At 42.9% G+C, this 27,415-nt stretch overlaps 1 protein-coding gene across 3 annotated transcripts in view; it reads right to left on the reverse strand.

The window, feature by feature from the left end:
* Positions 1–27,415, reverse strand: part of LOC121958367 (adenosine kinase-like) — a 131,298-nt gene that overhangs the window by 65,708 nt on the left and 38,175 nt on the right. For all 3 annotated transcript variants that reach the window (XM_042507255.1, XM_042507256.1, XM_042507257.1), the window contains 2 exons: positions 10,952–11,124; positions 7,484–7,592 (listed from right to left, as the gene is read on the reverse strand). In XM_042507255.1, the coding sequence (XP_042363189.1) occupies positions 7,484–7,592; positions 10,952–11,124 (282 nt within the window). The remainder of the gene's footprint in view (positions 1–7,483; positions 7,593–10,951; positions 11,125–27,415) is intronic.

The raw sequence follows: 27,415 nt of genomic DNA on the forward strand, positions 1-27,415 counted from the left end.
GAAAGTAGAAATATCATTAAGTCTGAACTATTTCATCCTTTTTACAGCAAGGCAGAGAAAAAACAGACTTGTTGCCGGTGGAGCAGATGCACACAGTAATCCGGGGTGAAAGGACATGGTGTTTTCCCTGCTGAAAAAGAAAAACTGTTTTTACAAGGTAACGTGGGTGTACAAGGAGAAAGTCACTGCATGCTGGTAGAGTAATATGGACTACAGCCTGGACGTCTGCCAGAGTCCAAAAATGTGCCCCCCTCCCCTCCCACCCCTCCCCACCCCAAGAGGCAATTACTCAAGATACAGTGGATTAAAGCATTTTTTCCTGTTGTTGTTCAAATTAGGATGCTAGAAATAAAGACTCCCAAAATAAAAACCAGCACAGCCCCTGCCAATTTTTAAGTATTTCCACACACATTTCAAAATAAATAAATAAAAATAAATCGCACAAATACACAAATCTCAACCAAAATAGATTCCATTCACTATGATGAGAACTTCTCCTTAGTTAGAACAAAATGAGATGAACCCTGACATCCTGTAAACTTTCTGCACAACGATTTCAAACAGATCTGCTTTTGAAAAGCTCATTGTGTTTGTATTGTTGTTAAATAAATAAATAGAACAATCAGCAGTCCAGGGAAGTACAGTAATTAAGTACATTTTCTGCAGTACTGCACAGTACAATGTTGAGGTACTTGTCTATTACTTCAGTATTTCAATGTTACACCAATTTATAGTTGTACTCTACTGCATTTCGAATGGAAATATTACATTTTAAAATGTATTAATCTGACAGCTAGTGTTAGTAACTTTGCAGGTTAAAATTTTTCATGAAGCATATGATCATGTTATAAAATATGATGAATTGTTCAAGAGTACCAACAGTTTATAATATAGTGAAAGTTAGCAACATTTTAAAATTTATCATACTTATCCTATCATAAATTGCCTTTATAATAATAATAATAAAAATGAGTACTCCTACTCCTACATTTGATGTTTTAAGAAATACTTCAACCCCCAAAGGAAAATTTGTATTTAACTGACTCACCCTGTGTTAGATTGAAGTTGTGAAGAAAAGTTTTGTTTTGTTGCATGCCTCCACAATGAACAAAGAGTCCAAAAAACGGAGAATATTTTGATGCTTTGCAATCATAAATGTCCGAGTTTAACAGCAGCAAACATATATCAAAACATCCATGTACAAACTCTTGCACAACTCCTGCAGGATAATTCAAGTTCTGATTTATTCGGTTGTATGCTCAGTACTTCATAAACAGACAGCCCTTTCTGACAACACCTGATTTCTTCATCATCATTTTACCACGATGAATACAGGTGCCTCTGGTCTACTGCTGCCTCAGTCACTTAGCTTGTTTGTGTTATTGTGTGATTTAAATGTTTTAAAGAGTTAGTCCAGATTAACTGCAGTCACACAGTAACAAAAACAATCTACAGATGGAGGCAGGGATAGAGCAGCAGCTCCCATGTTCAACAAGGTACAATTACTATTAATTAAATAATTTTTTTTCAATGGAGTCTGGCTTTGAAAAAGCATGTATAAGTTCCATTTTTACCATTACCCTTTCCCATCCCTGAGTTGTGTGAGAGTTTGTAAACAGATATTTTTGATATAGTTTTGCTGCTGTTAAACATGGAGGCCGACAACTTTAATTCATCAAAAATTTTCTTCATTTTTGTCTTCTTCATTCACTGTGGAGGCAGTTTTAGTTATTATTTCAAAGGAACACAAGGTGAGGAATTGATTTGAAATTTGGGGGCTTAAGTGTTTCTTTTAGTACATTTTTCTGACAACGTTCTCAACCTGAAGCTGTTAAATGCAGGATTTCAAAATTTCTCACTTTGGCGTCTCTCATTGGAATTTTCATAGAGACTATGGGGCACAAAAATAAAAGAACGGATTACAACTTAAACTTCACCAATTTTACTCCTGAGCAGTGTCCAAAATGACTCCATTGTTTGCTCATTCACTACTGACTATCTAACACACTCTCAATTGTTTACTTTGTAGTGCAATGCAATAAATTGAGATTTTGGACTTCATCATCATTTTGCATCATTACTGACTGATTACTGAGGTGTTGAGTCATACCTCTTAAATTTTCACATCTTGTGATGCACTGTTTTGTTATCTGAATGGAAAAAAAAACACTCACATGGAACGGTTGATAGAAGCACCATTACTGTGCAATTTCTGCAGTAAGTCATTTTGTACAATAACAGCACTTCAAACGTGACGTTTCAGCCAAACATGAAGCACTTAGCAGCTAGCTCAGAGGTCACACAGCCCCTGATGCTACTACGAGCGTCCAGTCTTGTCAATCTCATTCAAACAGGCGTTCACACACATACTAAGTCTACCTTTGAAAGATTAACCAACTCAATCGCTGTGGACTGCAGGCCAATTTCAGTGGTAAAGGACAGGGGGTTAACAGAGGCTTAAAAGATTGCATCATCTGACAATTTATAAGCCGCCATCGAGAAACACAATTGTGTCCAAAATCCATTTGAGTATTTTTAAATGTTGCTCACAGCAAATGTTGATATATGCGATTAATTTAGATTAATTAATCACAAAGCATGTAATTAATTAGATTTTTTTTTTAAAGCATGACAGCCCTAATTGTTAGCAAAAAAGTAGTTGCTGTTGTCATTGCTTTTTCCTGCCATTGTTGGCATTTTGGAGGGCTATATGTAGTGTATAAATTTCACACTCAGAATGCAGACGCTTTCTTATACTAAAATGGTACATATTCTTACAATAAAGTGCAGTATGTTGCACTCACAAAGTTATTTCAGAATAGCCCAGGACTGTCTAATTTTTCCAGAAATATATGTAATGATCATGTAGACGTAGCAGTCTTAAGTGAAAATTAAATGTAAGACTTTTACTTTGAACGGAGTGTTTTTAGAGTGCAGTATTGCTACTTTTCCTTCAGCAAAACATCTTAAATCTTCCCTCTGAAATGAAGAAGTACGACCATAAATCAGGCGTAAGGAAAATTGTAAACAACATAAATAAATCCCACAGACGTGAAAGTGAAAGCCACAGGATGTCTGCGCAGCCAGCATCGTTTGGCCTCTCCACCCTAATTTACCACGCTCCGCCCACTCAGGCCTGCAGGGCTGTGGAGCTGGCTGATCCTCCAGCAGGGCTGGGGCCAGCCCATACGTCCCACTGGCACGGGACGCCCCGCCAAGAGCCAATCACCAAGCCCGCACTCCTGACAGCTCATTACCACTCAATTAGGCAGGTGCACCTCCACGCACAGCCTTCTGACAAATACAGCCCTCCCAGATGCATGTTTAACATTCGAGAGAATTATATAGTGACAGCAAACACTAAACGCCTCACCCTTATCACTTGATTGCCTCAAGATTTAAATCCTATAATTGGCCCAGGCCAGCGGGAGGAAAAAAAAAAAAAAAAAAAAAAGCCAATAAATATGATGCAGTCGGCTTGTAATTGAACAATTATGAATTCATATTCATAAGATGCTTGCTGGCAATTACAAAATGCCATCTGATTAGACACAATTTGAAATGACATTGTTCCATGCTAAAGACACTGTGGTGTCAGCCTAATAAAGAGAATACACATCATAGCAGTTGCTCGCCCACCAACATGACCTCCAGAGATGGGAGACATGCTGACACAGTGGCTTGGCCGGTGACGGACGGGACTTGGCACCCATCGCTCTTTGTCCCCTAAACCTACTGCTCACACTCGACTCGTGCAGGAAAAATAACACCACCAAGGGTTGACTTTCAAAAATTTTTTAACACCAGTGGGCACAGATTGTGCACATAACAAAACACAAGCAAGGCGAAAAAATGTTGATCCCTTGAGAACAGATTCTAATCAAGATGAAATGATTTACAAATCTATTTAATAAGGCTTGCCAGAAGTCAAACTTGGCATGTAAATGCGGTGGGGATTAAATTTCATCGGCAACCAAGACTGTAACTGATCGCCTGCAGACAAAGGGGGAGCCTGCCAGTTTTTTTTCCTCCCCCCTCCACTTCTCTTCCCTCCCTCCATCCCTCCCTCCCTCCCTCTTTCTCTCCACTGCCTGCATTTTGCCTCGTGATCCCTCCCTGGCTATGTGGAAGGACAGGGGCAGTGCAGAGTGGTGCAGTACAGAGTGGAGAGGAAAGAGAGAAAAGACAGAAAAGGAGAAGGAGGGAGGAAGATGGAGACAGAGGGAAGGGAAGAATTTTGGAGATAAAGAGCAGTGGTGAGAGGGAGAGAGGACAGAGAGGGATAGAGAGGAAGCTCAAGGTCAGCGTGAGGACAGCATGGTCCTCCGAGTTGGACAGAGAGACAGCCGCAGTCACCTCTGTGCTAATCAGCCCTTCGGCTAGCTGATGAGATGTCAGTTAGTTGTGTGTGTGGAAAAAAAAAAAAAAAACCTCTCCCTTTGCTTTTTTGGCTGCAAATTGCAGGGGCTGGTGGGGCGGAGTAACAATGTGTGTGTATATATATGTGTGCCACTCTGGAGTGTAAGCAGGCTGACGTGCTGCTTGTGGTGCCAGTATTGCGCTTTTTTTTTTTTTTTTTGCCCTCCCCTTCGCCTCTTTTTCTTGCATATTATGCTACGGTGACTGAAGCTGAACTCAGCTTTCCCCTGCAGTGAGGGCAAGAATACAACTGCCAATTAATGCTATATGCAGTGTGCCAGTGTTAACAGTGTGAGGCATTCTGCTTCAAGTTGCTGCGCTGTTAGAAACAAAAAAGGTGGGCTAGCTGTTTTCCTCGGGCGTGGCTAACCTCTCGCGCGTTAACGGGGGTATTGCGCCATTAGCTGAGGGCGCAGACGAACAGCGTCCGCAGCTGTGATCAGGTTTGCGACCTAACAGCACTGCAGCTTGTGTCTCATTGGGTGAGTTTTGTGTATCAGGCCAGTTGGCAGAGGCGAGTGTCTCCTCCGTCTATCCTTGGGTTATTTCTGACCATCTGTGCCCAGTCATTAACAGGCCTTTTCACAGTCAATTGTCTTGTTTGTCTCCCCCTCTTCATCTTACTTGCTCTGTGCATGGCCATGAGATGGACAGAGTGCTTCTTTTTTTTTTCTTCCCCTGAATGTAAATGGCATAAGTTAGGAGAGGCCGTTTTATTAGCGCGGGCTAAGGAGAGCTGTGGAGCCATAGGTTAATTCAAAGTGGCATCATGGAGGATGCATCAAGCGGTGGAGATCAAATTACAGGGCAAAGTGCTCAGTGGTAAGAAAAACAAGCCAGTGGTATGCTGCAGAATGTGTGCGTGCATGCTGTGTGTGTTTAGCAGCAAGTGTATGTGTGTCTGGAGAAAGAGAGAGGGAGAGGGGGGGAGGCAAAGGAGACAGCAAAAGGAGAGGAGGAGGAGGGAGGGTGTCCATAGAGGACCAAGGGGGATGGGGATGGAAGGAAAGAGGGAGTGAAGGGAAAGGAGGGGGGGAGAAGAGGCTAACTGGGCCAGCACGCACACATCACCCCCACCAATTAGAGTCACTCATCTCCCCTTCACACAATACATCACCCTCCATTTCTGATGTTTACAATCGTCGGGGAAAGAAATAACTGTAAACATCACTGCAGCAGCGATGGCATTCAACACACAAAAAAACGAGAGAGATATCCTCTGCCTGAAATGCGTTTAGCCATTCCTTCTTCCCCCTCACGCCTTTGTTATTGGTCTTTGTGCAATGATTTGCCTAAGGACCCAGATTTCCTAGCAACAGCCTGCCACCAAACATTTGGCAGGAGTTCAACATTCTCTCTCTTTGTGAGAAATGGCAGTGCTGCCTCCCTGCTCTGCGTCTGCCACCAGCCCTGCTGCTGCTGCCGCCGCCGCCACCGCCGCCGCTGCTGCTGGATGAGCCAGACTGGCTGCAAGAGCCCCTCTAATAATTCTGTTTTCATCCAATCACACCACATAGTAGCAGGCACCTTGAGAGCCTCTGCCAGGAATCATCAATCACCTCTTTAACACACATGCTCTGGTGAACACGGACGCACGTGCGAGGTGAATAACATGCTAACGTACACACATGCACGCTTTTCGGTAATTACATTTTCAGATTAGAGTGTACAAGACTGCGTATACCGCCCAGCAGTCGTTTAATGAAAATCAACAAAGCACATTAATACACAGCAGAGGTTGGTACAGTGAGAGAGGGAGAGAAAATGTACAATGTGGCTGTAAATTGGGTAAATACATCTGAGTGCTCTCGACAAGGTTAATGGAGAGAGGAGGCCTTAGTGAACACCGGTCTAGACACGCCACACAGTATTAAGTGGGAATAGCTGTGGCAGTGTATCTGGCTAAGTACTTTGGAAGTGCGAATGGGACCCTAATAAAGCGAATGATCCCCCCTGTTTTGACAAAGAGGCCCAGGAGGGACGCTGGAAACGACGTTTTGAGATTCCGAGCACTGACAAACACCCATTTGTGGCCCTTTTCTATTCCCCCCTCAAATCCCACGGAAGCTTTTCCCCTGCGCGCAAGACTGTCGGATGTGGGCAAAACCCAACTGCCAATTTGCAGAGGATGTGCCGTGTTTGCTAATGCGAAGCAGAGGCTAAAAATGAGACCACACAAACTCTGGAGGATGGACTGACTGATCTGCTTTCTGGCACGAGCACTGACGGCTTTTTTTTTTTTTTTTTTGTTTGTTTGTTTCTGCGACTGGGCGGCTAATTATGAAACCTCCATCATTATTGGGCTACAGTACACTCATGTTTAGAGAGCTTGTGGGCAACTCGGGGACTATTGTGAATTTCACTTGGGACAATATGCCAAGGAGTGTGCTGATGGCTGTAAATGCTGATTTATGCCGATAATGAACTGCTTAAAGACGTGGAATGCGGTGCGATTTCAGGGATATCATCTTGACTCGAGATCAGAGAAAATGTTGATCTGCCAGAATTAAATGTAATCCCAAACAGTGAAACACGAGCATGGCAGGCCATCCTACCCCAGAAGCTGTAAGTGAAGACATTACCTCAGTGGTGCAGCTTGAGTGTGTGTGAATGTCTAAGCTCACATCTGTCCTCCTCAATCTGTGTGTGTGTGTGTGTGGGTGTGTGTGTGTGTGTGTGTGTGTGTTTTGTCTGTAGGGGGAAGATTGTGTAGGAGGGGGTAAAGCTGAATGAACTCGGATAATCAATTTTCACACTTTCACAGCACCTGTTGGCTTGTCTTCACGTAAGAAAAAAAAAAGAAATGAATGAATGCATTACATGTAGAACAATTTCACACTGTGCTGCAGCTCCGCGCACAAAGACGAGGGGAAAATAGGGAGAATGGAGCTGTATTGTCTCAATAGGTAACATAGCTCATTTCACTCAACAAAGGATGAATGGATATATTGACAATGCTGAAGGCGCGCTGAGGCATTCCCTGAATAAAGCCTCTTAACATTTTGTCCTCTTCTGGCAATAGAGTTGGGGAACAGTCATTTTGAATGTAGAGGGTCTCACTTACCGCAATATAATAGACCTTGGCTTTCTTCACCAGCTCCCAGTTGCTGTCCAAGTCCAGGTGTTTTTCCTTTTTGTAGCAGTTTGCCGCTGCCAGGTTAGCAACAAGGGACCTGCCGAGACAGACCCCATAAATCTTCCGCCTCGCTTATCATCCATCTTAATTTTGTCTCAAAAACATCCCTAAAAACACTCGGGCCCTAGACTTTCCTTTGTTCTTTCACGATATAAAAGGATGATAATGGTTTCTTAGAATGTCTGAACCAAGGTGAAATAAAGTCATCTGGATGTCTTTATTTTTCTTTCTTTAAAGTAAAAAAAAAAGGGGGTTATCTCAAACACCAAAAAAAGATAGGAGATTAAAATAAGCAGAGGGATTTTCAAGGCCAACAATGAGCTACAAATTATTCATATTATCACATCACTTGGAGAAGTGCTCCATTGTTAACAAAGGTGGAAAAACAACAGAAATGCATTACTAAATGAACACTTGAGTTGAGTAGTGAGCGCTGGGAGCTGGAAGTGAAGCAGGTGGCATTATCTTAACATAGCTCATTAGCCAGTCCTCGTGCGCTGTCGGTTTATGAGCGGCCATCAAAATGAGTGCAACCATCATCGCTACTTAGGGGAAAACTGTGAGGCGACCATATGACAGGTGGGTGCCGCTACAGGAAGGGGTCCGCTCTCACGCGGCGGGAGAAAAAAAAAACTGCTCACGGGGCTTTAGCATCACAGAGAGGAGTAACAGAGTGCTAAGTTGATCAGAGTGTGATGACGACGGCTACGGTATGACAGCAGGATTAGGATTGCACTTGACCTGAGCTGCGGTAATGGACTCAAAGGTTGGAACAAGTATGACAGACAAAATGAGTGTCATTACTGAGGAAGTCCAACAGACATGAGAAAAACAGGGAGCTGTCAAATAACAGCTAGACTGAGTGATATATATTCAAAAGGTTAAACTGAAACACTACAATGAGCTACCAAAGAACACAACGTTCATCAGCCTCTCCAAGAATGTGCAAATTTGGAATATTTGCAGAGTTTTGCTATTTTCTGACAAAACTGGTCATCTTTAAATACCAGTTTGCTAATTTTAACAATCGCTAGTTTTCTACATAAAGATACTGTAATCACTCTTATCTACAAAACTCAAAGAAAAAGCATCATTTTTCATTATGAGACTTCCTTGTAATTATTGAAAAAAAAAGAACTTTTGTTCAACTTGTCTTCTCAGGCTGGGTCTATTCTCTAACCAAGATTTTAAAACTGATAATAAAATCAAAGTTATGGAAACTAAACTATTTTTAATAAAACTCCAGAAACAGTGCCGGGCTTTCAGACCAATTTGACATAGTGGTCAAACGTGAAATTACAACTTCTGAGTCTGTCACATGTTGCCATAGGCTGCAAAAAGACTTTCCCCCAAAGACTTGCTGTGTGAAAGAGACTCCTGTAAATGAGTGGATACTTTATTTAGTGTCACAACCCCTAAAAAATGTGAGGTTCCATCACTTTAGTCTTATAACATTGCACTTTGCAACATGGATCTAATAAACTTGGGCAGGACATCAAATCTGATATATGTAGACTGTACAAAGACACCAATTGAATTGCAGGCTAGAACATACGTCTATTGACGCCAATATATAAGAACAAAATGTCATCAGCGTGCGTCATCCATCTATACCGCTGTAGTGATAAGAGAAAAATGTCAATAAACATGAATTGAGCCCTCGCTATGGTGTCTAATGTGCAATGAGAATTTCAAAATAAAGGAGTTTCTTATTGATGACAATATGCATCGATGATATTGGATCCCTGATCACTGAATTGACATATTGCTGCACCCCTATATGATACAGTGCTGGTTATGGTCGCTTAGCAAAGTCAGTCAATTCCTGCTACCACGCACTTGAAAGTTGTTGAAGTGTACAACCTTGCATTTTCCAAGCTGTTAAAGATGCGGCATGTGTCCTGGCCGTTACAGACTAAACTCAGGGGAAAACAAGTTACAGAGAAGAGATCAATGTCTTGTATAATTGACTGCATAGGCTGGCAACAACTTTTTTAGGGCTGCCCCTTGAAATTGAAATCAGTCAGAGACTCCTCAGTCGACTGAGATGGCAAGTTAAGCAGTCTTTTTTTGAGGGGGTTGCTCGTCAGTGTGCAGTGCAGTAAAATGCTGGAGATGTTTTGGTACCCAGATTTTGCTGTGGAGTGAGCGCTCTCGACTGTCACACTACTCTTTGGTGCAAGCGGCTGCGGACATGCAGAGGCCTCACTGTGAGGTGAAGAAGTGGTGAAGTTAATACAATGTAGTCTCTGACCTCTGTTTGATATCTTGTGTTGCCAAAAATGTTGATTTGCATTTGCAATGTGTCGTTAGTGCCCTTAGCTTGTTTACTAAATTATATGAATGCTGCTGTCACACTAAATGTCCCGCTGAGCCCCATTCAAACTTAAAAACTTTATATGGGGGAAAAAAACGAATTGTTGAATATTCTTATTGAATCGCCGAATGTGATTTGACCAGCATAAGTCTGAGTCTTGTACGTGTAATTCCTAAATAAACTGACTTAATAACAGATAAAATGAGACTATTTCTTGATACATACAGTATCTTCACGTATTGGCACTCAAATTCTCAGATTTAGTAGGGAAGGTAGATTTTTTTTCTTCAGGACTTGCACTAATCAAAGCCTGGGGGCTGTGACACACTGCCTCCCAATCCTTCAAAGCCATCACACCTCCAATCTGGCCCTGCCGGCGACCTTTCCTCTGGCCTCCTGAGCTGTCTGTTAAACACCTGTAAGAAATATTACAGAGCTCGTCTCCCTGTGCACGGCACCTGACCTTTTCAGGTGTCAGAGCCACATCAAACAAGCCCACTAAGACCATTCAACGCGGCCGGCTCCTGGGGCGGTTGAGGTCCAGCCGTAGACTGACTGACAACTCCAGTAGCAGCGTATGAAGGGCTGCAGAGGAGGGGAGTGTTTAGAGAAGGAGGTTATTGATCCACACCTGGTCTATCATGAACTGGAGCCCTCGCTGTTAGTGATATTTGTGTGTGTGTGTGTGTATGTGCAGGCTTTGACCTCTGCTGTCTCAGACGTGCTGATGATGATGCTAGCATGAGAGTCGCCAGAGATGCTAAAGCCCCTTTTACAGCCGAGAAGGCTGACAGGTGAGAGCCGGGATAGCCCAGCCATCTCTAACACATTGCTTCTGTCAGCCTATAGATGGATGACAACCCACTGGGGCGGCAGAGACTGAGTGGGGGCCTGGAAAAACACACTCAAGCTGTTCTTTTTCCTTTTGATGTGTGAGCTGAGCTATGATTCCCTGTTATGACTTCCAGCCCCGAGGAGTCAACTGCCTGCCTGAGGATGTAAAAATGAACCAGGAGGACTATTTTGAATCCAAGCTAGAGGGTCATTTTTTGGTCAAGTGTGACTGAAAGGTGGCTAACCTATTGTCCCCGGTGATGCAGGCTGCACAGGTACCGGTCGGCTCCTCGTTTTGCTCATAGTAATGCGCGTCGACGTGGGCTTCTTCGGCCTTCTTCTTCAGGATCTCCCCAAAGTGGTCAGTGCCGATGCACCCGAAGAAAGTAGCCACCTTGTGGGGTTTCTGGATCATCCACTAGGAAAGAGAAAATAAAAACAGCAGTTACAGTGAGCTCAGTTTACAAAATATAAGTCTGTTTGAAGGGTCAAGTTCAGCGAAGGCAGATGGCATACAAACTGTAGCTTCACAGCAAACATACTGCTTGTGATATATGAGGGCTGCGAGCTGTCGTAAACAACCCAAGACCAATTCCACTCCACATAGAGGCACTATTCTCATCCAAGCACTCCCTCTTCCATGTGTGCTAAAAACAGTCTCATCTCCTTATTTACACAAACCCCATAATTCAAGGCTCCATCCTACTTATGCAAACACAGACTGTGTGTGTACCTGCTACCACAGGACACTCCCTGACTGCTCGTCGGCCATTTTTTTGGTCTCGACAGACCTGATGTACTCAGTGACTTTTACCTGATGAGAGAGAGGAGGGGAGGGTGAGGGCTGCTCAAATTCTACAGCGCTCAGGTTTAACCTCCAAAGATTTATTGACGTACAGTACGTGCTGCTGTTTGCTCATTTTATTGCAGCCTCCTGTTTTGTTGCTGACGGGGGCCCCTTGTGAATGAGATGTTGCTGCTTTTGGGGATGACCTGTATATGTGTGAAATTAATCATTTCACACGACCAAATAGCATCTTGGTGGGGGAAGAAAAATGCATTTTCATCACCCATCCAGAGATGCTCTCCCCTGTTATTTTGTGCTCCCCCCCACCTCTGGTCTCTGGGTAACTAGTTCAGATGGGAAAAAATAAATAAATAATCAAATAGTGGAAAAAAAAATATCCAGGAAAAAATGCATTACTTTAAGCAAGGGTCAGGTGTATTTTCAAACACGGGCTTCCAAATCACAAACTTAGCTGACCTATGAGGCGCGTGGCTTTTACCTGGTAACAAAATTAGGCTGCAAATGATAATGATTACTTTCAATATCCACTATTCTTCTTTGTTTATTGATGAAAAATTCCCCATCATAATTTCCCATAGCTAATACTGTTTTCTTCAAATTACATGTTTTGTATAAGTAATAGACTGTAATCCAAAAGTATTCAATCTAGAGTGATATTAAACAGAAAACATCGTTCTCGTAAGCCAGCGACTCTTTGTATGGTACATACATACACACATACAATTTAAAAAATAAAGACAAAAAAAATTAACTGACATCAATACGGTTAGGGACAATTTTGCCTAAATGGCTATTGTAGAGACAAAAAACAGAATTTGAAAGTACCTGCTGTTTATTGCAGCGTTTTATTGGGGATTTTGTGTTCTCTCATGCCTTGATACCCATCGTGCTGAGTTTGAAAAACTTTTTGCATACATACACCTATCTTTGTTTGCATTTCTTTGTGCCAGTTTCAGCCATGCTGTGAAATTTTGGCTAAAAAGCCAATTTTCACTGAATCTGCAGTCCCTTATGTTGTCCAGAGTAAAGAGACAGCTAGTTAGCTGACAGTGGATCCTCTGCTCTAAGCATCCCGACCGCACACACACACAGTATACAGTAAGTGTTGTTGGTTTTACTATCCTGATCTGTGTGACATAAATGCGAGAGGCATTCAGAAAATTATTTTAAATGATTTTGAGATTTTACAATGCAATGTCAGGAAAAAACGATTAATAAAAACCACACAAGAACAACTGTTGTACTTTTAAAATTAATTGATTCAATGCCTTTTAACGCTGTTCAAGGACCCGCAGTAACCCAGAGATATCTATATATGAACGCAGATACATTTTTAAACAGCAAACAAAAAGCTAAAGGTTAAAGCGGATTAAAGAAGTGGCATCAAGCATATCAATGAAAAAGATCAAATATCTTGTTAAATCCAAATGAAATGTTTGTGACAATGCCTGAAGACCTTTTATCTACCTCTTAAAAGATGATGTTAATGTTGGTAACCTGCATCAGTTGATAGGGGTTGGGTGATGGGAAGTAGAACACGGCAAAACATGTTTGCTGTGTTTAGTTTCATATGAGTTTCAAATAGCAATTGTTTGGTAGTTTCACCTAAAAAATAACTAATGAGTGATATCAAAACTAATTGCCAGCTGACTTTCTGTTAATAATCAACTCTTTGACTCATCTTTTCAGCATTGGCGGCGGCAAAATGATCAATAATAATGCCACATATGCCGGCTGTGTCTTGGCCCATGAGCGGGTCTTCCACGTGTCAACTTGAGTCATGGTTCAGTCATTCAGCTGTACCCCCCACTTCCCCTCCCCACCTGGCTGAAATGCACAAACAAGTACGAACACGCACGCGCAAATCCACAGCAAAAGCCGACAGAAGCGAGCTCTTCTTCCCTAACCTCTTGCTGCAGGCACCTCACACTTATCAAGGTCACTGGCTCGGGTACACGTCAAGTCCTATCTGATTTTCTCTTCGCCGTGATGAGCTCCGAATCCAAGGTTAGAAGCTGCGGGCTGTAAATAATGACAGCGCGGCCCCTCCATTTGCAGGCCTCTCAGGTGGGAATAGAGAGGGCCACTCAGGGGCCCCCGTCCCTCTGATGACAGCATGGTGAATCACGGTGGAACCACCGACCTCGCAACCATACCCCCTCCCCCCCACCTCACAACACCTCCACCTCCATCTGAACTCTCCTGCATCCTCCACCTCCTCTTCCTCTCTCTGACCGTCGGCTGTACTCTCACTGCCAGCTCAGCTTGTCATTTTACAGGGTCATTAACAGACACACACACACACTAACATGTGCATGAGTACACAGTGCACCCACGCAGGGAAAAGACTGACACACTCACACACACATACAGACACACATACAGAGAAATCCTTTCTAGTGCCACCACATCAAAACTCCCTCCCTTCCTAAAAAACCCACCCCTGCTTTTGCCAGAAGCTGCTCTCCTACTCCAATAAACACAAAGCGGCAATAGATAAGAAGAAAATGTCTTCATTATGAGCATGTAAAAAAATGTATCTTGCCGTTTTTTTTTCCTATCCTCTGTGGTGCGCAGGAGCGGGGAGTTATATCAATTCATTTCCATCCCTGGCACCCTGCAGACAATCCCTCTCCATTCCCAGATTACGTGAGATAATACCTCCATTATGACAAAAGCGCTATTCGCGGGGTCGCCGAGAGGTCAACCAACCCTGCGCTGGGTATTCATGCTTAGTCACATCCCAATTATACCGCAGTGGCAGAGGCAGAAATTGGCAAATGTACATCAAGGCGCTTCATTACTGAGGGCCGCTCCAGTGAAATTAAGCAGCAGATGAGACAGAGTGAGATTTGCCCCCAGGCGGCATGTTAGAGAGAGAGAGGAGGAGGAGGAGGATGGGAAGAAAGAGGGAAGCTGAAGTAACAGATTTTTCTGAAGGTGCTGGGAGCTTGTATCTTGCACAGCAGCTCATGTATATTTACTTAACTAGGGAGAACGCCAGTCCCCAAAGATTAATAAGTTCCCATGATACACCACAGCGACATATCTCTAGGTGCGTTTAGATACGGAAGGGAAACCTAATACAAACAAGCGAGAAAAATATCCCTGAAAAGCAGGGGGTAAGATGCTGCAAAGGCGTACTCGCTAAAGGCAAAGTGATAAGTATACATTATGTTAAGTGGAGAAAGCGTCTCTTTCTGTTTGGCTTCCATTTAGCCAAATAATCTCACCCGCCCGCCTGCCAGCCCACCCAACACTGGCCCCAGGGCCCCCAGATAGCTATTAATTATGACATCTCATGGTTGCAAGGAGCCCCACTTGGGGAGCTGACCCAGGCCGGCTCCTCAACATCCAGCAGCTGCCACTCTTCACTACGGAGGCAGCCGCCTCGCGTGGCAGCTTCCAGGAGGGCAATTACACAGCCCAGATGAGATGAGGCGGCTGAATGTTTGGGACTCGAGCGCTCAGACTGCCATTAGCACTATAAGCTATTACATTCCCTCTTCTTCTCTGTTTTTTTTCCCTCCCCTCCCTTCTTCCGTCTCCCCGCTCACTTGCTGCTGTATATTGATGAAGTGGTAATGGGACCTCTAGTTAGATATTCCTCCTGTAAAAACATTGTCTTGTTTCGAGTCTCCCTCAGGGGTCAATGTATTCTCCCGGAGTTGCTGGGAATCATTTCTGCTCTATTAATGATGCAATTCCAATGCAATTCAGATCTACTGAAGACGCTGCACAGTGGGCTTTTGTGGGGAGTTGATAGATGACACTGTGTGTTATCCTGCAGTTCGACAACAAAGTGGCGCCTTCTGCACATCACCGGGAATCTGGTCGGCCCGTCACTCCAGTTTCCACCCGCTTGGTTCATCCTTAAAACAAGAACAGAGGAGAAGTCTTCATTCTCCTCGCTTCACCTCACCAGCGGGGTCCTCTTGAGAAGAACATGTCCGTGCCTAATGATGGTCACATTAATTATAGGCTTATCAACCCGGCAAAAATTCAATAGGGCTATTTATAGAGGCCTAAAATAGCTGAGGGCGAGGGTGCTGCACGTCAGGGTGGCCTGTAACTGCCTCCTCTCGCTGCTGTCTGTTAGAGCCAGGGGTGGAGGCTGATATCCGTGTTTCTTTTTACTGTGCAGTTAAAACAACTAGCAAACATCTGTCCATCAGGAGCTGTCATGGCGAGCGCTTTTATATAAAGCACGGCGGAGCGGAGGGCCCTCACCACAAGCGCTGACATTGATGAGGTCTGGCAGCTTCCATTAAATCACTCTTTCCTGTAAAGTGCAGGGCATCAAAGCAACCGGCTGAGGATTTTTCACTCAATCAGGTAACACACAAGCCACCCCCCTCCCCACCCATCGTACTCCCTGTCCTCTCAGGGGCTGGAGCCTTCTGGTCAATAACTCCAATCAGTTCAATTTCATGCACAGTTAGCCATGTTGGGGTGCTAGGGCACTGCTCGCGTCGGGGTTGCATATGTTGTTGTCGCTGTTGTTGTTTTTCTTTAATTTTTTTCTCCTCCCTGGGAGGGTTGATAAGTGGGGTGGGGACCTGCACTGTGTAAAAAGTGGAGACTAGCCAGGGCTAGCATGCTTGTTTTAACCCCGCCTCACCACAGCGGGCTCCCTGCCAAGCCATTAAAAGTCTCTGTGCTCTGCTTCAGTGACACAGCTAAAAGAATAGAGAGCAGGCGAGAGGGAGAGCTGTAAATGATCAACACGATAATGAGCTGATTATCAGTCAAAGGCATGGATAAGCTCTCTCTCCAGTAATTTCCTTTCAGATCAGTCAACCACATTCTCCTCTCTGCAATCAACACTCAAAGGGGAGGCATAGCATGTAGCCCGATGGGAATCCGGCCCAATATCAGCTTCAAATATCCAGATCCTCGTTGTCTTCTGATCAGTGCCTGGCTCGTCCCTTGCTGACACACCAGCGTGGTGGGGAGGCTTGTGTATCACTACTCAAGTTTCCTTTTGTGGTGGTTGTTTCGCAGTTGTCTTGCAGCTTTAGGCTCTGGCTGCAGGACAATAAAAAGCTGACTGATGCTCTAATGATGTTCAAATGCACTCTGTATTCTGCAAGTATTTTGACTGTGACTCATTTCCTATTGTTTTGGCTCCACTTCAGGATAAGATTTGAAATGTAATGTGGTCAAAGGACTGACTCTCTGCTTTAAAAATCCCATTAGATGAGGACTTAAACTTCTTGGAAAACTGCTGCTCCAAGACGTCAGTTAAATTTCAATGATGACCTCATGTTGCTTTAGCAGGCAAGAATAAAGGTCCCCGACACAACAAACTGATACCAAAGAATCAATAGCAAGGAGGGCTGACTGTTGGATTGCCTCCTGTCCCCTGTGTCGTGGTCAAAATGTTGCACTTGAACACACCGCACATGATACCAATATCATCACTGCAGCTTTAAAACTCAGCCCGGTACAGCCTCTCAAAGACAGGGTATTTTTACACAGTTTGTATTTGCACTTGTTTTTCCTTTCTCTGTGCTTTACATCAGAGCAACATTAACAAACAACAATTGCCCCCCAGGAATCAAAAGTGTATATTCTGATTCTGATATACTCCTAATACTCTTATGGTGATATGATTCTGATATCTGATTCATACAAGCAGGCAGTTGTCTGTAATTTAAAAAGGGAAAGCTAAACACCGACTGGACAGATTCAAGACGCTTATTAGCCAGTGACACGTTAACAACACAACCTGATGTAGAAAGGATTTTTACCATGGGCTGACAAACATTATCATAAACAATTGTGAATCCTTTCTTCTGAAGAGCTCAATGGCTAAAAAAATAACATTACCTCATATAATAGGTTTATTTTGTTCTCATGCCCTCTTGACTTCAGTCATTTGTTTACTTGTCTTATTTTTGTTTCTCTTCTCGTGCACTGAACTGCCAATCACGGTGATTTCAGGGCTCTGCTGTCTCTAAATCAGCTGAGCAAAAAAGACCACTAACGCCACCCTTACAGGACACACACGTCAAAACTAGGGTAACAGATGCTTACCAATGGCCCCAACAGCTGACCATCGGCTTGGTAAATGATATCCCATCGGCTGATCCTTCACTGTGCTATATATCCCTCCACATCACTCTGATTCCAAGTGAATTAAATCATACTGAGGATGTGATGATACAATTTCATGGAACCTTTAAAAGGTGTTCACGACCTACATTCATGCTGAGTGAACAATGTATAAATTCAAGTCAGTGCAACCAGATGAAAACAGGGATATATTTCCTCATTAGTTACTTATTTTGCATTACAATATTGTGCAAATGCAATGCAATCAATTTGAGTTTCCATCAACCACTGTTATGCAAATAGGCTTGAGACCACACCAGGATTACATAATTAATCGAGGAGCAGTAACCTTGATGATGGCTGATTCTCACTTAAGATGTCATTTGTATTATGCATGTGATCTATGCATGTGATCCATGCATACTGTGTCGCATTTTAATCAGCTATTGAGGATAGAGAAAGGGAGGGGTGACATGTAACGTGTAAGGTTCATGACACCTCTGGGAGTCATGTACTGTAAGAGGAAGTGACAACGAGATGCATGTGATTGTTTTCACTAGAAGAAGCAGAGACAGGAAGCGCCTCATTGTTTCTCTGTGTAGCTGTTCATTATCTTTATTTCTTCCCTTTTTTGGTGACATGATAGCTTTAATTAGATACTCGACAGTAGAACTTTAAACAGCTACAATGGACATATTTTTAAATAGTATTCTTTACTATTTTTTTTTCTATTCTATATTTGTGCTTTTTGTCTATGCACCAAAACACCAAAGCAAATTCTTAGCAAGCAAAAAGCTACTTGGCAATAAACTGGATTCCTCTTAGAGGTGAAGGAGGAAACTTTCTTTTAGAGCCACTGGAAACTTGGCTTTATATTGTAAACATGCATTCATGATATTACAGATGAGTATCTCATTAGGCATCCACAAAAATCAGAGTAAAAATTAATATTCATAACTATTAGAAAACCTTGTTCAAAAGTGCTGAAACCATTTTTCAGGATTTTTGGGGGTGTGGTAACATTATGCTCAATCGACAGCTCACTTTCACCTCAAGTAACATTACAGTTTTATTTTCCTTCCAGTCACTAGTATTAAATATTTTGCTGCCATGGAATAAAGTACCAAATCTATAAAATGGACTGTACTTGGTAAGAAAGCTAAGGAGACTAACTAGCAATCTAGGTAAGACCTCCCAACTCAGTGGGTTTTTTTTCTTGACCTTCCTGACCATTCCATTTTTCCATCTCCAAAATTTGGCCTAACTTTGGAGCATTATTTCACCCTTTCACTGAGAAACTAGCCTAACACTGGGTTTATCAGGTCTTCTAGTGTCATGTTTGAGTTTCATACCAGTATAACTTTAAATGTCAGTCCGTTAAAGCCTCTTAAAGACAGGAATGTCAGGCAGTGATTAACGCAATTTTAAAAATTGACTCATTATGAGCCTTACTCGCATCGATTAACGCGTTAATGCTGACAACCCTAATAACAACTTACTTGGCAATGAAATACAATGCTTTACCATTTGTGTAATTTTCATTTATTGTGAAAAAAAAGAAAAATATTTCAACTTAGGGTTGATTTTTGTACATGTTCACTTTGTAAAAAAATTAAAATAAATAAATAATAATGATTTAAGTCTGTCATATCAACATGAAATCAGTATGTTGGCCAATTCCAATCTTTCATTTTAAAACCAATATCTGCCGATACCGATGCTGATATTATCGTGCACCCCTGGGACGGGACTGTTCAAAATCCAACAAATAAAAAAGAGAGGGAGCTACAAGTGAGAGGGAAATCAACACTCTGTCTCTACTAGACACTGGTGCACTACCCCTGGGGAGTGGTGTTAGACAACACAAAACACCAAAACAAACGTAGGCAGCTTCCGTGTCCGCGCTTGCACGTGTGTCACAGACGGGGGCGGCGGGCGGGGAGGTGACAGCTCCCAGGAACAGCCCCCGATGATAAGCATCAAACTCGATGACGCGCTGACACACTCCATAGGTTCTGATGTTAAACACGACAAGAATGTCCCCGACAGTATCTCTGCACCCTCTTCAGAGAGCTATCAAAGGGCAAGTTCAGTGAACACACAAAATAAACCCACAAACACACACACACATATACACACACACCTGCTAACACATCTCACTGCAGCATCTTCGCACTGCATAGGAATCAGGGATGTGTCGCTGTCCCCAGGCGGCAAGTTTATCTAAAAAGGAAACACCTGATTTTTTTTTTTTTTTCCTTTTTGGCTCCTCTTCATTCCCTGCCTCCCTTGTTAAACACACAACCTTGATTTTGTTTCTGTTGCCCGGGAGGGGTGAATTATTTACAGGATAAACAAGGTGATGTTGTTTCAGTCAGTCAGAGCCAAACTCCCCTATCGCAGCAGCAAAGAGGCAGACGGGTTTACCTGGCAGGCATGAGGGGCTGAGCTCGGATACAGAAGCCGGGGAGCAGCTTCACAATGGCGGGCCGTACACTGATACCTTTCTGGAGGGTGGGGTGGGGGGTGGGGGGGGGGGTGGGGGGAAGAAAATGCCTGCACACCAGATTCATGGGCTGGGAGTCCCAGACTGCCGGGTTGTCCTATTTATCCGAGACAATGGCGGCTATAAAAGCACATGAGCTGATTTACCGAGAGTGTGTGCATGAAGTGAGGATGGTGGGGTGTTATTAAGTGATCATAAAGTGGTGTTTGTGTTTGCGGGGGGGTTTGGCCATACAAGGTTCAGGCAGAGAGATGATGAGGGACCTTTGCAGCTAAAGCCTCTAATCCTGTCTGTGGTCTGTGGGCTCCAGCTGGTGGGAGTGCAGCTGCGCTCGGCCCCTGCACAGGTGAATCAGTTCTGCACCCCCCCCCCCCCCCCTCCTTCTCCGACAACTCCCTTGTATGCAGTATGGGGGATTTGCACGGTGCTTTGATCTCGCGAAGGTGGCAGTGCCCCCCTTCCCTGGATACGGTGACAGCGTGGGTGATCCGTGTTACCGAAGAGATTTTTTTAAACATACGCCAAATGACAGCCCCAGTTGAGGGCTTAGCACAGGTCAAGCCCGGCTAAATTCAATGTGGCGGTGCGGAAAATTCACTTCAAAACATTCGCTGCTGGGAGGAAGTGGGCTTTAATGAGTGTTATGACTGCATTTTTCTGACATAATTTACCATCAGCGAAGCGGTGATCGAGATCATAAAAAAAAAAAAAAAAAAAGAATTAATCTCAGGCATTATCAACCCTAATCTCCCAGTGTATCCATTATCAGGTCACCGACACACTTATGTATTGTTTAGCAGTAATTTAAACATATAAATATATATAAATAAGTAGGCCCCTGAACATAAGCAGCTTAAATCACGACTGCCACAAATTCTCTCAATGGTGATCATGTTGCATTATTTCAGCTAGGTGCTTCTGTTTTCAAGGAAACTGAGCTCAGCACTTCAAATTCACCAGAAACAAGCACACCAAGCAGCTGTGCTCCCAGTCTGACCTCTGACCCCCGTCTGCACGTTCGCCGCAAACTGATTCACGTTTAACACGCCGCTTTACTCTGACAGGGACACAATGGGAGGATATGATTCGGCCCTTGGCGCAGATCGAAAAACAACATTCCTAATGTCTTTACGCACTGTAGCAAGATCCCCACTTATCATATTACTCATGCCTTTGTGTCCTTTTCTGCAGGCAAAGAGGTTTCTCTTCATGTTACCAGCTGGAAATATCAGTGATGAGCTTCTCCACTTACTAAGCTCGCTGGTGTAAAGGCAGTTTGTGTGCAGATTCTGTGGCCGGCTGGCTGCACAGGTAAGCAGAAAATAGCTCTTAGCTCGGGCCTGACCTTGAGAAGGATGCCATTCAATCAGTAAGCTCGCTGCAGTAAAGGCCCTATCATTGCACTAATAGACTGAATCTTCCTCTCTGCCCGGATCATGGACAATGCATGGATGGCTTCCTCCTGCTTGGCAAGTTAAAGAGGCAATTTATTCAATAAATTAAACAGAGAAAATAAGCCATGATGAAAGAAATACTGCTGCTGGGTGGGTATAGATTGAACTTGTGTAACAGTCTGCACACCTAATTTAATTTTCAGTTTATAGACATAACAGAATTGGATGACAGCAATTGACAAAACAGTTAAAATGCAAGACTGAACAGACTGTGCTCGTGTTCTCATTGCCAAGAACGAACATCAAGAGGTGGAGGGAGTGTGCGAGCTCCGCGCGCTCCTTATCTACACCCCATCATCCAGCTGGAAGCAGACAGAGTCAACGTAATAAGGAGGAGATTTAAGAACAGTTGCCCGCTTTGAACTTTGAGGCTGTGCGATCAAATTCCACCTTATCAACTGGCAGCTTAAACAAGTTGTGTTATTTTTCTGACGGCTTACAGAGAGAAGGAGAGGAGGAGGGTGGTGGGGGGGACAAGCTGGAACCGTCATAACTACTGGCTGCTGCAGTGCATCGTGACAAACAACGGCGAAAAACTTGGGATTTATTGCTCTGATAACCTTCCAGATTCCTTCGGCTGGTGCTGTATGCCAGACAACTCTGACAGAGTTATGCATCATTAATCCCCATGAACACTGCCAGTGATAAATAATGCTCTGCGTCCCTATGAAAAATAAGGCAGTTATTACCAAACCATAAAGAATGGCATTCGTATCATCACTTCAAGCAGATAATAATGTGAAGATACGATGTTTCAAGGATTCAAAAGCACACTCGTAGTGACAGTGAGCTGTATATTCCTGCTCCCGTCTACGAGCTGCTGGAAAAAGAACTCCCAATAAATAACAGCACTTGAGCCGAGTAAATCAAAGATCTTTATATCAGTGCCATACTGCTTGCAATACTGAGCAGACACTCAAGCTAAAGCATTTAGTACATAATAAACCAAGGTAAATAATGACTTGGCTCCATCTTTGCAATCATGACTAGAAGCAGAAGCAAATAGCAGGTAATCAGCTCGTACACAACAAAAATAAAGCTCTTCTCGTAACCTGTTGCTCGACGTTTTTCCCACAAAGAGCAGCTTATTCCACTCATCTGATAATTTCTCAAGGCTCAGACTTGAATCCAGTCCAATAAACATAGTAATACTATATCCCCTACAGGTGTAAATTCTTGGTGGTTAAAGCAGCGCAAAGAGAAACTAGAAGGAGCTCCGTTTGATACAGAGATGTTTCCAGCGCCAGATGCTGTGGGGCCCTCTCTTGTGAAAAGGCAGGCGAAGATCACTTACTTTCCTATTGAGAGTTGGAACATAAATTCAAACCCTGCTATAAATCAAATATAAATTTTCAGCTCCCCTCACTTTCCCCGGGAACGGCTGCAATAACAATGTCATTCGACTCTGCCTGGTTACCATTAATGCTCTGGATTCCATCCATGCTAATGATTTGGTCCTGTATCCTGTGCCTTTTACAAACCCCGCAGAAAAAGAAGGGGGAAATATTACTGACCTATTTAACGCTTTGCAGGTTAAGAGAAGAAACTAAGGTCTGTGGCAGATGCTCTTTACATATACAGTATTTCCAAACCCCCTCAAAATGGATTCTCCTTGCCAGATATAACACCTTGCGTGCCAATAATGTTAATATACCGAAACTCTGCGGCTGCAACTTTCACATTTCTAGACTGCAGCGTTTCTGAGCCAGAAAGGAGGACAATGCACTCCAGTTAAATCTAACTTGAGTGAAAAATGTGATTTCTATTTAGATATTGTTCCCTGTGCCAACAAACCTCTTCTTCTGCCAAAAAAAAAACCCTGAATTCGATCTCATTCAGTCTATTTTCTCCTTGAAATCACAGTCTCATAATAATCTTTAAAAACTGATCTTGCGCCAAGTCTGATTCACCAAACTCCCATCCAACACTGAATAATTACTGGAATGGCCACATATCACCATCTGAGCAGTCTTCATAACCCAAACATATACAGTCTAGTATCAGAATCCAATTCATACTGTATATTTGTTTCGCACAGTGTAAACAGACTTTTTAATTCCAGTGAAACCATAAACCCAAAGTGGAGCAGAGAGGAGCCGATTCTGGTTACGGAGACTGTTTAGAGAGAGCCGTTCTGGGTTAAGCACACTTTACTTTTTAAGCAAAAAGCAAACCAATTTCAGGGCAGCACCTGCACCCTTCTGCCCTGTTGGCGAAGCAGATTCAATGAGTTTTCAGCCAACACTACAAGGCTGTGTGCCTGTAAGAATCTGCACCGACAGAAGGCTTTTAGAGAAGAACCAAGGTCACCACTACAATAACACAGCACACTGGATCTGCTCAGAGCCAGGGGGAAGTGCTGTGTCTCTCACACCCTTGAAATAAAAACCAATGAGTGCAGACGGATACCAAGTTCAATAAACTTAACTTCGCTTTGTAACCTCTGCAGAAATAAGCAGGGGGCTAACAAGCACTACTTGTTCCAACGGTATTATACACTTAAATATAAACCAACTGTGTGTATAAGAAAATATCCATCGTTGCAACATCAATTACATCTGCTGTGGCTTTCATTCCAAACAGCAGGAATTAAGTGTTAGTGTAATAATGTGACAAGCTAATGCCACACATGCTTGGGGAAAATATATTGTCACACAGCTGCCTGAGAAGAGCAAGAAAACATTGTTAAAGGACGGAAGTTGAACTTAAGTTTTATGCTTAATAACCAGGAAAAAAAACAGAGAGCTCTGCACTGTACATTGTGATCCAATCCAGTACAACAAAAACATGCTCTTGTTTGACTTGAAATTATCTCTGGTTTGGTGCAACATGTTTCTCTGGGAGTTAGCAGTGTATCTCAAAATCTTGTTCATAGATTTTAATGAAATGTGATGAAAAGTTGGGCAATGAGTCACAGAACAAGTAATCAGTGTTTGGTGCATATCCAGGAACTTATTAATGAATTTCTTAAAGGATGAGGCTAATATTCTATGTTTTTGCTATTGTTAAATAGTTCCATAAAAAGATAAAAACCAACAATGCTTAAGTCTCCCAAACCCCTCTGGTTCCAAATTAAATTGTAAATCTCAAAAGTATATAGTTTCTTTTTTTATGTGCTCATAGCTTCCTTACAGCTGGGTACTAGGGATTTTAATAATGAACTGTTTAATCATTAATAGACAATAAGAATTTTGACCGACTTATACTATCATTTAAACCATTAAAATATATTGTAGTGGTGTGGGTTAGCCCTGTTAAGGCTGTGACATACCGAGCCGACATCAAAGAACTAGTGTTGCCCTCTGATGCCCTGTGTCTGCCAAAAAGTTGCACAGGAACACACCAAAGTAGCAGCCAACAAGCACGTATGTTCTGCACCTGTGTGAAACGGGATTCCCCTTCATACCAGCAGACGGTGGTCGTCTGTAGTCATTACGGCAACCCCTGAAGACCACTATAATGCTAGTTAGCCAGTTTGCAAATTAAGAACACAACCAGATGCTGAAAGAATAAAGCATATTTACTGTGTGCCAGCAAACAACTACAAAACCCACCAGGAAACGTCTCTGATAAGAGCTCAACGGTGAAAGGGAAAACAAATTTCCTGATATAACAAGTTTGTTTCGATCTTCCCCCCTCTTAACTTTAGCCGCTTGTTTACGTTATTCACTTGTGCTGGTCTTGTCATGTGCTGAACTGAATGGCTAATCATAGTTTCATTCACCGATGGGCTCCACTGCCGCCGCTGTCGATTTAACATGCTGAATAGGTGGGAAAATAGCCAACAAGGGTCGACAAGGGCCAACTGTGAGGGGCTCATTGCGGTGACGAGGGCTGCAGACTCTTGCCGCCGGCCCAACATTGGTGGACTATCGCTTGGTATGTCACAGCCCTAACTGTGTGTGCGCAGGGCGGGAAGAGCTTACATGGTTAACGGTTTATTATCGGTTAAAAAGGGTCGACTATCGGTCACCAAAAATCTCTAAAGTAGCATCCCTGCTGGGTACTGTAGTTTTTAGAAAACATAACTTTAAAAGGAGCAAACAGTTAATTTGTTAGGGATTATATTCTGCAGCGAATTAATACACATTTGGTGCTTTAGTGAGTATTCACTGCGTTAGGACAGTGTTATTGTGGTATTGACACAGAACGAACTAGCATATTGTTGTCAAAATGTTTATGATGCCCTCTTGACCTGGTCACTCTCAAAAAGAGTTTTTTTCCCACCTCAGTGAGACTTTTATCTGGTTAAATAAATGGCAGCTAGTGCATCATTGCATATCATGTGTTTTTGGACTGAAATGGAGGTCAGGCACATACCAGATTTTGAATACACGGGCAATACTTTTTAATAAGATAGAAGCATTTTAGAACATCACCAGATTTATCCTTTCATAATTCAAGACAGAAAATTATAGCCGTTTTCTCATAATCTACATTGATGCTGATTCAGAAGCAGGTAAAATATACACATTAATAAATATGTATTATATTAAACTCATATTTAATAATAATAATATTTCAGGAGTCAGAGAACAATGCATTCCTGGGAGAGTGAGTGTTTTCTGGTTTTTAATTGTTAACACGATTTCAGAGAGGTGTTAATTCAGCTTTATGGTGTAGTTTGTGCTGTTGGGTTCGTTTTTCAAACATTTTGTCAGCCTCATTTAACAGTACACGGTGCCAACAACAATTAATGAGTTCACAGAGCAGGCTTGCATCTTGTCTTGTATCGCAATGTACAGTGGCTTCTATCTTGCCTGTCTCCCAGTGTAAAGTCACTGTATGTGAGCGTGCATGCAAGGAGATTTTTTTTTCATAATTGTTAATGATGGGAAAGCCCCAGCAGGCTCCCTTAAAAGGTTGTCAGAGAAATCGCTAACAGCTGCCAGCCACAGGAATTCAGAAATGCCAAACCAGCACTTTGTGATTGGCATAAGGAAGTTACACCCACTTTGTAATAATATGTTTCTCTTTGGTGAGTTGCCAAATGGGTTGCTGCCAATGTAGACATGACAGACTGATCAGATCGTTCTGTACAGAAAACATCGGGCCAAGAAAAACTATAATTATTTGTCTGAGGTCAGGGTCAGGTCGCTGTAGAGCTCATAAATACAAATGAGATGTAACTTATAGAACAAATCTAATAATGGTGACTCCACTCATAAAGTCATTTTGATGAATAAGCCTTGATTATAGCTATTTGCCTTTACTTTTTCTACACACTTCTATACAGCCACTTGACAAGGTAATAAAGGCATGCTCAAACTCATGGAACAAATATTTAACCTTAATTCTTAAAGGGAGTAATTTTATGTTATCTTAAATGGCTAATGACTGATTTTGGTGTAGTTAAGCAGCATGATACTGTTCTGTTTAAAATCAAGGAGACAAAAGCAGCAAAAAACCTTTCAGAAGAAATTAGCTCAACAGACTGACTGCAGTCGTACATCTTCCTCGACTCCACAGCACCTGCTCAGGTCCATCTATAATAACCTGCTGTCTGCTCTGCAGGTGTACTCTGGGTATTTACTCCAGACCCATTTACCACAAATACATGCTACTGTATGTAATGTTCCCCCAGCAGCCCTGTATCTTCTTCTGTCTGCTCACCGTCAATCTGCTCTCCAACCCCCATCCTCATCCCCAGCTCTAGTCTTGATGATACATTTACTTTCCATAAATCAATTTCTGAAACTCAGCAATTACCCCACACTCCAGGGAGTCAGAGGAAATCTATAAGTCAGGGGTCTCGAAGATGCTCAATAGCCAGTCCTGTCGCTTCCTGTCCGCCTGCTTCAAAACACAGTGATGGACCTCAGATAATACTGGTCAATAAAAACCATCTGAGTAGACACAAGTGCAAAAGAGGACCTGTGTGAGG

Source organism: Plectropomus leopardus, chromosome 19, assembly GCF_008729295.1.
Source record: "Plectropomus leopardus isolate mb chromosome 19, YSFRI_Pleo_2.0, whole genome shotgun sequence".
Lineage (NCBI taxonomy): Eukaryota > Metazoa > Chordata > Actinopteri > Perciformes > Serranidae > Plectropomus > Plectropomus leopardus.